General features: G+C 39.0%; 1 protein-coding gene across 1 annotated transcript in view; it reads left to right on the top strand.

The window, feature by feature from the left end:
* Positions 1–13583, top strand: part of ELP3 (elongator acetyltransferase complex subunit 3) — a 100609-nt gene that overhangs the window by 50472 nt on the left and 36554 nt on the right. Inside the window, exons 10-13 of the mRNA XM_039345956.1 lie at positions 543–736; positions 5476–5566; positions 8918–8983; positions 12619–12846. Of these exons, the coding sequence (XP_039201890.1) occupies positions 543–736; positions 5476–5566; positions 8918–8983; positions 12619–12846 (579 nt within the window). The remainder of the gene's footprint in view (positions 1–542; positions 737–5475; positions 5567–8917; positions 8984–12618; positions 12847–13583) is intronic.

Genomic DNA, 13583 nt, shown 5'->3' with positions numbered 1-13583 from the left:
ATCTGTTTCCCTTGGAAGAAAAACATAACTACACAGGTTGTGATTGGGGTTACCAAGTTCAGTTGGTAAGCAACCAGATAACATTAAACCCATGTTTAAAATCAGCTGGCCAATGGAATGCTGCATAGTGCACTGAGGGAGAACTACCTGCTGAGGCAGCTATTTTTAAACATAGATTTAAAAAGATTTAATACTCTTCTGAAATAGCATTCAACCCATGGTTTAAAAATAGCCTTAGGACATCTCATGAGTGGTGTGGTCCAGTAGGAGTTTCAGCTGATGGGCACATGGAGGAGGGTTTTTTAGTGAATGACAGAAAGGCTTCTAAATTATGTGTCAATGAGTGCCTCTCCCTCCCACCGAATCATACAACCCTTCAATGCCTCTCTACTGGCATGGTGAGGTTTTGCAATGAAATCTTCCTACTACTGGACCATGCAAACTCCCCACTCCCATGTACCTGTCAGAATGATGACTTATTGAACTGTCCAGCTGTTGTGAGCCATTGCACTAATCTCTCTTACATGTTGCTTCTTCTGCAGGAGTTTTTTGAGAATCCTGCCTTTCGCCCAGATGGCATGAAGCTATACCCAACACTTGTGATCCGCGGCACTGGCCTCTATGAACTCTGGAAAACTGGGAGGTACAAAAGCTATCCTCCAAGCACCCTTGTGGATTTGGTGGCAAGAATTCTTGCCCTCGTGCCTCCCTGGACTAGAGTGTACAGAGTACAAAGGTAACATTTGCCTTGCTCATGCTAACTCTTCATAAAATATGGTAGTGCATCAGTGGGGCTGAGATAACAAAACAGCTTGATTTCCTCATGCAGCATCTATTTCTGACTTTATTATCCTCTCAGAATAAATGTTTCTGGAAATCTAAATCCTTTAACCATCCCTCACTTCCCTGAAAGTAACTGGCAATGTTGTACTTCTCCTGCTCTGTCATTCAAATTCTCATCACAAATATCAAGCCATTACATGTGATTCAGGATGAATCGACACACTAGGCTAATGTTATGATAATTGTGGCCTGTGCTTGATAGCTCATTTGTGCATAACTACTAAAGCTCATCTCTGATGAGTCACTATAGATAGTGGCCACTTGCATCTTGGATAGATACTTGCAAATGAGCTTTGAAAATAAAAACCAAACTGGGGAAGGGGTAAACAATGGTGATCTGTAGCTATTCAGCAAATGTGGATTGGCCCCTAGGCAATAAGGGATGAAGGACAGAAGAGCACATTGGGCAATAGAGAACAGTATTAGTATTAAACTACTATGTGGTGAAAGAGTGAATAAATGAGGGCATTTTCCTGGAGTAGCCAGGAAAAGGAAATATTCTAGTGGAAAGATATTCCTAAATTGCAATTCACTGCAGCCCATCCAATGTGATCAGTGTTATTAGATGAGAGGAATAGCAGCCTGGGAATATTTGGAGGATCACATTGTCAATTCTTACTCTACTATACATTTGAATGATGGCTATGCATATGACAGCCAGTCATATGCTGAACTATTTGCATAACTTGTTTTAGCCAAAAGAAGGAATACATTGCCTTTTTTCAGTCAAAATATTGGCAAATGCTGATAAACATTTCAGAATATTAATCCCATGTTTATCATCACCGATTTTCACCCAGTGAGGGAAGAATATCCCATTTGTAATTGTCAGCACAGAATGTTTCTGATAACAGCTGGTCTGCTTAAGGATGGGAATTAATAAGAAGCAATGTAATTATCAAGTAATTTGTCTTTGCCTGTCACTCGATCGAAACCATTTGTAGGGGACTACGAGGAATGTAATTTTTTTAAAGATATAGTCTTCAAAGCTTGGCTACCATTAAAATAACCAGTGGGACTCTAGACAATCAGAAAAACACCTCATGGTGGTATTGTGCAACATGTTTCTTCAACCTGATGCGTTTTGATTGTATTAGATTATACCACATTAGTACTGATAGCTTGAAATGCATGTATAGGGAAGCCTCAGTGATAAAGATTATCTTAGATTTTTTTCCTTTTTTTTTTTTTTGACATAACAGCTGCCCTTTACCAGCTAAATTTCCCAGCTTATATAGTAATAGAAGGGGGGCTCTACTCTTAAATGTTCATTTGTAATATTGCCATACTCAATAAGCCTTACCTATTATATGGCTTCTGACTTGATGTCTTGCCTTGTTGAAAAAATTATTAGAGGAATCTTTGGGCAGGTAAACTTCAGCAAACATCCCAAGCTGTCTTTGCTGCTGGAAAATCCAGCGAGGACATCTTAAACCTTTGACATCAATGGAGAGAGAGAATTGAGATTTGACTTTACACTCTTAAAATTTGCCATATTTGCATATGTGTGTATGTTGATCTTGAGTCATAGCCTCTCCTAATGCAGAAATAAAAAGACGTTTCCTAGCAGATGGCCACCCAGTGCCTTTGGGCGTGCCAGTATACTGTGTCACTGTTCCAGAGATGATAGACTTGTCAGAGGATACTGCTATGTAGGCTACGTGCTAGGGTGCAAGAATGGTTTTATTGACATCCCTGTGGTGAGTCATGCAACAGCCTGACTTTCCTCAATATTTTGGTAATTGGAAAGGAGCACAGCTCTCTGATGGCTGCCTCTGTTCTAACGTGCCTAGATGGAAATTGCATTCTCCTCCAGTGTATCCTTTAGCTGGCACAGGGAGGTGCTTATTAACTCTTAACTGTTACTGCCTGAAGACTGTTAATGTCTGTTGACTAGATGAGGTTGTATTTACTCCCAGGACGCAGCTGAATAAATTAATGAGTGAGCTAATTATTACTGTCTTCCGGAGAGAGGAAAGGATAGGTGGTTGATGTAGAAGAGAGCAGGGGGTGAGGAAATTAAGCCCCAGTGTGCCAGGAGAGAGGAAAGGATAGGTGGTTGATGTAGAAGAGAGCAGGGGGTGAGGAAATTAAGCCCCAGTGTGCCAGCGGGTGAAGAATGTCGTGATAATCTGCCTTATCCTATCACCAGCAAGCCTCTTTTCTCTTCTTACATTACCAACTTTTGTAGTCCCCTGATCTTTTTTTCATTTTCCTTGCAACAAGATAGCAGTTTTCACCCAGACATACTGGAACTTTAAGAGAAGTTTCAGAAATGCTGTCTTTTTGGCTTCGCTTTCTCTTATACTTTACTCTCTTAGACATATGCCATGTCTTTCACTCAAAAAAACTTCTAAGATCCCTCTCTCTCAGGTCAATCTCTGGCATGACCCCATAGTTCTTATCTCCAGCCAAAAAAAGCCAAATAGACATAGCATATGCCCAATATAATGTTTATATCTCTAGTCCATACTAATTTTCCTGGAAGGATGTTTTAGATCAATGAAGGAGTTTTCTATCTCCCACTCTTATATTTATTTATATTTTATACAGTATTTCTTCACCATCCATCCCACCCATGTAATTATATTGCAAAAGTGTAATTCCCTTCACTTTTTTCCCAATAAAATGACAATGAATTGGGACATATGACCCACTGTTAGATGTCACTGGGTGGCTTCCTCTTAATGATTGTACCATATTTATGTTTTCCTTTTCAGTTTTCTCTCTCTGCTAGACCAGTCATCTTCTATTTGATCAAAGTTTATGTTTAGATTTCAGTTCAACTTCTTATATTATTTATTATGTCTTGCCTTTTTTCCAAAATCTCAAAGAGAATACCAGGATGGGAAAGGTATTCCATCACTTGATCCTTGTGAAGCATGTTGGGTTGAGAACAAATGACCTCTTTTTATAGGGCTGAGGATTTGAACCTGGTTCTTGGTCCAAGTATAATATCCAAATTATTATATAGCACTATTATCTGTGTCTCTAGGGCCTGTCCAGTTGTTATGGATTTTTTTGTCTCAAAATATGAAACAATCTTCAACTTTATTTATATGAGGGTTAAGCAAATTCTTGAATCTCAAGCAGTGGTGGGATTCAGCCAGTTTGTGCCGGTTCGCCTCACTTCAGTAGAACCGGTAGCTAATTTTTTGTTGATTTTGGTGAACTGACTGATTCCTTGGCTTAGCCCTTTTTTGCAAGGCCCAGAATGGCCCACCAGAAGTGCGTGGACGCCATTCCAGAAGTCTGTTCTGAGCCTTGGAGGCCTGGGGAAGGCCTCCCCGGCTCAGAATGGACTTCTGGAAGTGGCGTCCATGCAGAGAACCAGTTGTTCAGGTATTTGAATCCCACCACTGATCTCAAACCTGTTAAATAGTTGCTAATAATTACGACAGTGTGATATTTCTATGTCCAGAGGCAATGCCTTTCTGAAATCTAGCTCAGTGTTTCTCAGCCTTGGCAACTGTAAGATATGTAGACTTCAACTCTCAGGATTCCCTGCCGAAGTTTGCCAAAGTTGTAAAACTTTGTAAGAGCCGAGGTGGCGCAGCAGTTAGAGTGCAGTACTGCAGGCCACTTTAGCTGACTGTGTTCAGCAGGTCAGCGGTTCAAATCTCACCGGCTCAAGGTTGACTCAGCCTTCCATCCTTCCGGGGTAGGTAAAATGAGGACCCAGATTGTTGGGGGCAATGTAAATATATATATACATTGCTTACTGGTGTACACCGCTTAGAGAGTGCTTGCACTTAAAGCAGTATATAAGTCTCATAAATAAATAAATAAATAAAACACTAGTCTAGCTAATAGAGATAAACAATGGGGTGGGATATTTCTAAGTTTTGTGGAAGCATTTATTTGGACATTTTGGGAACCAAACTTCGATTCAGTGGATCTGTGTTCTAAATCAGCGACACTATTCCTAATGTTCATAGTTCAATTATTTGCTTAACCCTCATACAAATAAAGTTGAAGATTATTTCATATTCTGAGGCAAAAAATTCCATAACAACTGGAAAAGTGCCAGAGTAAATCAAAACACAATGTATGTGGACAGGAAATAGATGACAGCAGAAGAAGCAACAGTGTCATTTTAGATATTGATGCTTCTCCAAAAGAACAAATGTGTCATATTTGGAATTATTCCACATTTATTTGAATTATTATTGTAGCAACCTTTTTCGCTATGATCGCTAAACAAACCATCGCAAATCCAGCTCCCCTCATTGACTTTGCTTGTCATATGCCCCCTGGGAAGCAGTCATGTTGGGATTCTGCAACCATTGTAAATACCTGCTGGTTGCCTGTCACCTGAATTCTGATCATGTGACTACAGGGACACTATGACAATTGTTAGTGTGAGGACCGGTCATAAGTCACTTTGTTCAGTGCTGTTGTAACTTTAAATAGTTATTGCATGAATGGTCATAAGTCAAAGCAATGGCAAAGACAGCAAACTCTTAATCAGGTATCAGGAACAGCACCAGAACAACACAGGGATGAAGTCCTGCTAGGTCTGATTCAACCAAGTAGTAGTAAACAAAGAACTGTTGTATTTTATATTTAAAGCATTGGTGGTTATTTTTTTGAAGTTATGTTTTTGTTTGATGGAGGGTCTATTTCTTGCAGGGATATCCCAATGCCTTTAGTCACTTCTGGAGTGGAACATGGTAACTTGAGAGAATTGGCTTTGGCTAGGATGAAGGACTTAGGAACAGAGGTACAACACATAATTTTATTCAGTATTTCTTACATCTACCAGACTTGTGTCTATTCTTATCAGTACTAAGTATAATTGTTTTGGTTTGCAAGATCTGCCCAAAATCACTTGGTAGAGAGGTGGGCAGCACACAAATGTATTAAGTAAGTATTTTCCTTGCATGTAGGCCTGAGTACAGCCATAAAGATTATTGAAGAAGGAATAGCTACAAATAGTGAAACTTTGTTTTTCTGGAAGGGTACATAATAGGCAGCCGGAAGTCCTTCAAAACAATCGCCTCATCACAGATTATTTGCATTAAAATTATTATTCTCATCATTGTGATGATGGATAAATACACTCCATCCTGCTGACTTTTTTCAAATGTACAGAACTAATATGGAGGAGACGTATGCTTCTGATTTTGGGTTTTTCCATCTAAATTAATAATCCTTATTCAGATAAGTGGGGGGGGGGAGGTAAAGGGGACAGTCTCAGGATTCCTCCTGAACACCCATAAAGAATAGTTCAATCTAGATATGAAAAGGCCTGTCTAGAGTCAGCCAAACACAGGACCTGATCTGAATGTGGCAATTTCACTATATGGTAACCATATAATTCAATGGTCCACAACCTTTCTGGCTTTGTGGACGGGGGGGGGGGGCAAGAGGAAATTATTTTGTGGGGGCAGCAGATGCACATGCTTGTATGCACAGATCCATTTGCACAAGTAGCAGGCACTCTCACACACGCCTGAAGCTCCATTTGTGCGAACGACAGGTCCCTCGCACAAATGGAACTTCACATGCATGCATGAGTTCCTGTTGCTCGCGCAAACAGAGCTGTGTGCACAAGCGTGCATGTCTGGCACTTGCATGTCCCTGTTCTAAATGGGCCACAACCCAGTACCAGGCCATGACCCAGGGGTTGGAGACTCCTGATATAGTTGATTTATAAAAGACTATTCTGGGTTAGCAAAATATATTTAAAAAAAAATCTATTTACAATAGATAGGTCTTCTTTACACCTTGAGCTATACAAAGATAATTTATATGCTCTTAGGATTAAAAGAATTTGAAGTGCCACCAATTATTGTTCATGGAAAAGGGTATTTTTTCTGTTGAGCAAAACACATTGTTGCTTCTCTTTCCTTGATATACTTAATGTATTTATATAGGATAGAAATAAATAACCGTTTGGACTAAAAGTACATTTGGAACATTGAGAGCATATGGTGGATGCATCCTCCAAGGATGACTATAATAGGAGACTGCTACAGTAGACGTGGCCAGTCACATAGAGACAAGTTGTCTAATATACAAGTGAGACTTTGTGAAGCCCAAAGGCATTGCCTCAAATCAATTATGTTTATTGAAACTGGTGCTTTGCAGCATGCCAGGATCCTACTTATTTTTTTAAAAAGAACGTTGGGTACCATAGGGAGCCTAGACTACAAGAAGTTGGGAAGTGTTTTGGTGCCCAGGAGCACTTACATCCTTTCCCTGCTGCAGAGGAAAATGTCACATTTTCTGCGTACTCAACTGAGAGGCTTGCATTCTGAGTGATTTGCAGTAGCAGAAGAAAAATGTTGAAAAATTATTAGTCTAAATTAGCCAGGATTAAGATGAATATCTTGGGTAGATCAAGATTTACATAGCACCTAAAGATATTCAGGATTCACAGCAATCTTACTAGTACAGAAGGAAAATGATAAACAGTATTGCTGTTATTTCCACTGAAAATTCCTTGAAGAAGATAGTCATTGCTGAAGAGGTTCATTTGAGAGTGGCTGAACTTAGGAATTTTAAATGGCTTTAAGGTTAAAACAAATGCTTGATTTGTGCTTAAAAATGGATAATAGCTGTTTAAGAAGCAATCTGCTGTGCTCAGATTTTTTGGGGTCTTTCAAGCATTGCATCAGACTTCTAGACTGTTTTTAAGGCAGTCAAGATATGAGGTAGTACACTAGCTTTATCTCCGTCCTTGGTAATCATCATTTTACAATATCTAGAAGTCACATTCTTTTCCTCTCTCTCTTTCCCCATAAAGAATGATCACAACTGTTATACCACACTGAACTTGTCATACTTTGGATATTTTGTGCCATTGATGTCACTTGTACATCCACAACCAGGGGTCAACACTGCTTGAAACTCTGGGTTAAGAACTAGATGATTTATAGATCAGATCACATGTTGCCTTCTAAAAATTTTGGATTACAGTTTTCTTAAACTGTCATCCAAGCCATTCTCTATGCTTGATAGGAGATAAACATATGTTGCTTGTCCTGTTTTAATGTAATCTCACCCAGAATAAACAATATATTTTTCATCATATTTGAAAGATTCTTGCCCCTAAGCCTTTCTTAGAGAAGCATGGCAAGTTTCAGTCCCTAATCCTCCATGGAAAGTAAGTACACTCTACATTTGTGACAATTTTTTCAGGAGTTTCTCTATCTGCACAGCTTTAAATTAGCGTGTTCACCATCTCTGCTTCAGTATTCATTTATCCAATGCAAAACACAGTTTAATTCATTTATCCAATGCAAAACCCAGTGGTGTCTTATTTCGTGATCACATGAAGTGTTAATACCACTTTATAACACCTTGGTAAGGCCACACTTTGAATACTGCATCCAGTTTTGCTCACCATGATGTAAAAAAGATGTTGAAACTCTAGGAAGAGTACAGAGAAGAGCAACAAAGATGATTAGGGGACTGGAGGCTAAAACATATAAGGAACGGTTGCTGGAATTGGGTATGTCTAGTTTAACGAAGAGAAGGACCAGGGAGGACATGATAGCAGTGTTCCAATATCTCAGGGGCTGCCATAAAGAAGAGGGAATCAAGCTATTTTCCAAAGCACCTGAAGGCAAGACAAGAAGCAACAGATGGAAACTAATCAAGGAGAGAAGCAACCTAGAACTAAGGAGAAATTTCCTGACAATTAGAACAATTAATCAGTGGAACAACCTGCCTCCAGAAGTTGTGAATGCTCCAACACTGGAAGTTTTTAAGAAGAGACTGGACAGCCATTTGTCTGAAATGGTATAGAGTTTCCTGGGGGTTGGACTAGAATATTGCTCAAGGAAACTAGTGTCTGCTAATATATGCAATGGATGGGCTTTTATTTTATATACCAGGCTTTTCCTTCCTTTTTGCCTAGAGATGTATTAGGAATGGATAAGTAAGTATTGTTATTTTAAAATCTTCCATTCAAATTATCATTTTGTCTATTTTAATTTAATTTTAAACCCTGGAGGAAGCGGTGGTGACGATGAGGGCACTATTCCTTAGCCTAAATATGTTTCCTGTTGCAATTCTTGTCTGTCTCTTCTTATTTGAAGCTTTGTCACTTACTCTTCCTATCTAGTGCCGTGATGTGAGAACAAGAGAAGTTGGAATACAAGAAATACATCACAAAGTCCGACCTTACCAGGTGAGTTTTGTTTTTTCTGCGTGTGAGTGTTTAAAAAGAGAACTTGACACCCTTTAATAGAGGTTGAGACAACAGAAATGCTTGTCTTTGTTCCCAAAGTAACAAAAGAAATCTGCCTCTTATCAAACCGAATCAGTAGTCTAAATAACAGTGAATATGTCTTGAATAAAACATCTCAGCTAGTGATTCTTAATTGGTGATACCATCAATAGAAAGTAAAATTGAACCAAATTAGGTGGGATGCAGAATATGCTTAAATGTCCATCTAAAGAGAAAAGGCACAACTGCATTTCCTGATTCACTGCTGACTGTGGTTCATCCAGCTTTCTGTCTAACACATCCACTTCTACTCTTGTAAATCCTCATCAGTTTTACAATTCCTGGAAGAAGAAAAATCATGTTTACCTTACATCTGCCAGAACTTGAAATGCTGCTGTTGTGGGTTGCAATGGCCATAGTGTCTATTGCTAGTCTAAGGAGTTGAACAATTGCCACTTGGTACTTAGCAGCAACAGAAGCCATCAGAAGTGAAAGGCAATGTGTCATTCCTCTCTGCAAGCCAACTGGGTTGTCCCAGTTATGTATCCCATAACTCTCCTCCTTTCTTTTATAATTTCTGTTAGGAACTGATACTGGCATTGGCCCATATATGCCCATTGACAGGGATCCAAATGGTCTCCTTTCCCACAGGGCGGCTTTGACTATTGCAAAGATTTATTGGGCATTGATCCTTTCCTTTCATTTTAACAGCTGCCTTCTAGGTAGAATTTTCCCTCTTAGCAGCCAATAGTAGGAGAAGAAGTGCTGGCTGAATTTCTGTCTCATCCATCATAGTTATCCAAAAGCCTTTTTTTTTTTTTTTAGTATCTGAGAATTCAACAAGAAATAGTTAACCTGAGAGCCCTTTATCCAATTCTTTTTTTCCATACCTTTTTATTTCTGGAGAGATCTAAGTTCTTTGGCAGATGCAGTTATAGGTATAAAAGGTTGAGAACCATTGATCTTGCTTGCTTTATTAACAAAAATTATTCAGTTTTTTTAAAAATATGTTTATTTCGGGGGGTGGAATCATTTCAGCAAATAAAATTACCATAAGTCAAATAAACATGTTACCAAGCATCTCAGCCAATTTAGGCTCAGAAAATTATTTTCCAGTTCAAAAAGCATGTTTATCTGTGATAGAAAACATTCTATTAACATTTTGTTAACATTCCAGAAAGCTGTGAAAACACTGCTTTTACAGAGAGCCCTCCAGGGCAAACAATGCTATTTAATTGGAGGAAAGTGTTTGGGGGAGGGGGGGTTCTAATTTATTGTGGCTCCATGATATTGCTTTGTGGTATGTTTTTATGAGATGAAAGCTGCCTAAAACCTTTCAATGAGACAGTACACAAATACATACTGAAATTATAAAATAGATTACAGTATAATCAGCTGTGGATGATAATTACAATACGTTTTGTTTCTAGTTACTTATTCCAGGAATATAATAATCCACCATGGAACTTTAGTTCCTGGAGGTAGTTTAGAAGTGGACAAGATCAAAGAAAGCGAAGATGAATCCAGATTAGAGGCTATGGCTATGGAAGATGATCTTTCTGAATGGAGGTATTCATTCTGTTCTGACTGAGGAGGCTCAGGTGGCAGCAGAACCCTGGAATGAATCTTAATAACTCGACCAGTAAACTGTTTGCAGGGGAAGAGAGCCAGTTTGCACTAGTGGCAGATTAAAATTTCAAGAAGGACGAGGGGGGACATAATAGCAGTGTTCCAATATCTCAGGGGCTGCCACAAAGAAGAGGGAGTAAAGCTATTCTCCAAGGCGCCTGAAGGCAGGACAAGAAGCAACGGATGGAAACTGATCAAGGAGAGAAGCAACTTGGAACTAAGGAGAAACTTCCTGACAGTTAGAACAATTAACCAATGGAACAACCTGCCTCCAGAAGTGGTGAATGCTCCAACACTGGAAGTTTTTAAGAAGAGACTGGATAGCCATTTGTCCGAAATGGTGTAGGGTTCCTGCCTGAGCAGGGGTTGGACTTGATGACCTCCAAGATCCCTTCCACCTTTATTATTATGGATCATCATCATCGAGTCCTATTATTATTAGCATATGAGAGCCATGGTGGCAGAATGGTTAGACTGCAGTATTGCAGGCTAATTCAGCTCACTGCCAGGAGTTCGATCCTGGCCGGCTCAAGGTTAACTCAGTCTTCCATCCTTTTGAAGTCAGTAAAATGAGGACCCAGATTGTTGGGGGCAATGCGCTGACTTTGTAAACTGCATAGAAACGGCTGTAAAGAACTATGGAGTGGTATACTGTATAAGCCTTAAGTGCTATTGCTATTCCCAACACTCTAGAAAATCCTCAGTTTATATGAAATATCCCAAGTACATCACATCATCTTCTGTATCAAGATTTATGCAGCATGGCCAGCTATATGATCTGATTATCAGAAGCAACAAGATGACTTTATAATTGACTCTATCACCATAAGCAGAAGCAAGGTTGAGTCTAGAATTCATAAGTTCAGTATCAATAGATGTTCAGGAATTTGAGCAACAAAGCAGGAACAAGGTGAAGAAATTTGAGCAGTCTCAGCAAGCATAGCTACATAGAAGAACAAGCTGTCACTGACATTGTGTTTGAATTCTCTCAAGCAGAGGTTTATAAAATGGAAGCTCCTGGCCACTGCCCAGATAGTATCATAGCTCATCAGAGCTGGATCAGAAAGAGAGCTCCTTGACCTCTTGAAGAAGAGAGGCTATTTGGGAGATGGGACAAGGCAGGAGTTCTTACTAATGTAAAATAAAATTCCTAAGGAGATAGGAATTCCACGCTGGCTGTGGAATTCTGGAAGTTGAAGTCCACATGCCTTGAAATTGTCAAGTTTGGGAAACACTGCTGTAGGGCTATCTTCAAGTGTTTCCTCTAGAGCAGCAACTGAACTAACCCAGCCATAACCAATCAACAATTAATAAGTTCATCTTGTGAAAACCTCCAGAAATTTCACAGTATCAGGAGTCAGAAGCATCTCTTCAATCCCAGATTTAAGCTGGCCTCATGTAGAGGGGCCCATATTCTTCATGCTCTAGTGACTAGACCTATTTGTTTCTACATTGCATGCAATGCAGAACTGTTCAAAACCTACCTCTTTTTACTTCCGGAGTACTAAGAGCCTAAGAAGAGACTTTAATTAGACAAGGATCCTATCTTTTGTAATATTTTGTTCCCATTTTGTGGTCAGCCATGAGCAAAAAAATGCACATATTGTGGCTAAACACTATGCTTCTTCATATATTCTCAGCAGAAAATGTTGAGAGGCCACAAATGCTTCAGTCTCTTCTGAAAAGTATTCTTGTGATTTTCTACAAAAGATGTTTTCATTAAACATTTTAACTTCTGTGAAAAGACAATAATCATACTTTTTGACTCTTATCTAGGCTGTTAGAAAGCCATCTATTGTGACCTGCACATAGTGAAAATATTTCATGCTGTTTTTCTCCTGCACAGAAAATTGCCTGCATCACCGTGAAATTGGCTTTGGTCTCTTTTGAGTGCTGCACAGTTTTTATAGTGATTACTATCTAATATCATTTATCAACCTTTTGGCTCTTCTTTCACTTTTGACCAGGTTGAACTGGTCCGGAGAGACTATGTGGCCAATGGTGGTTGGGAGACTTTTCTTGCTTATGAAGATCCTCAACAGGACATTCTGATTGGACTTTTACGTTTGCGGAAGTGTTCGGAGGACACATTCAGACCCGAGTTGAAGGGTGGTGTTTCCATTGTCCGGGAACTCCATGTCTATGGGAGTGTGGTTCCTGTCAGCAGCCGAGATCCCTCTAAATTCCAGCATCAGGTAACTGCAGCTTATTAAAGTAAACAGTAGCAGCAACATATAGAATTAATCCATCTGCCTTTGATGTATATTGATTTTTTGAGCTTTTGAATAGGGTATCATTTTATGATAAATGTAAAAGTAAGTAAAGTCTCCTTTGAGTCAAGCTGAACTCCAGATGATCTTGACTTGATTAGGTAATTCTCTTGGCAATAAAATGGATATAATTGGTCACTACATTCATTCTAGGGATACTTTTTCAAATTCCTAATCTAGCTATGATATTTCCTGGTGATTTCATATCAAAATAGAAACTAAAACTACTTCTGTTTTGAAATCAGCCAAGATTGGCTACATACTAGAACCTAATTAGGACTTTTTAACAGTAGCATTATTTGCATTCCAATCAATGACATACATGTTATTTCAATAATGTTTGTATTCCTATAGCCTGTATCCTTTCAGTGCTACTTTCTTTGTCTACTCTGATGCTAGTGTCCATTGCTACAGTTTCTTTTGAAAAACTGCGTATACTTCCTTGTACAGTGCTAGCAGTTAGTTGCCTTGTACAGTGGATTGCTAGCAGTTAGTTGCCAAGTGTAGACAAATGGTGGCTCCTGGAGGGAATTTTTAAAAAAAGTATGAAGAAAACATTTTCCTCTTTTTTATTTTGTCAAGTGTTATGGTGGAAAAATCAGAAATTAGATATAAAAATATTTCATAATTCTTTAAAATATATGTAAGAATTAAGATTTTTT

The sequence above is a fragment of the Crotalus tigris genome, unplaced genomic scaffold (genome assembly GCF_016545835.1).
Source record: "Crotalus tigris isolate CLP2741 ecotype Arizona unplaced genomic scaffold, ASM1654583v1 scf7180000017987.690289119674:8195010, whole genome shotgun sequence".
Classification (NCBI taxonomy): Eukaryota; Metazoa; Chordata; class Lepidosauria; order Squamata; family Viperidae; genus Crotalus; species Crotalus tigris.
Note: the sequence above shows the minus strand (reverse complement) of the source record. Positions and strands in the feature narration are given on the sequence as shown.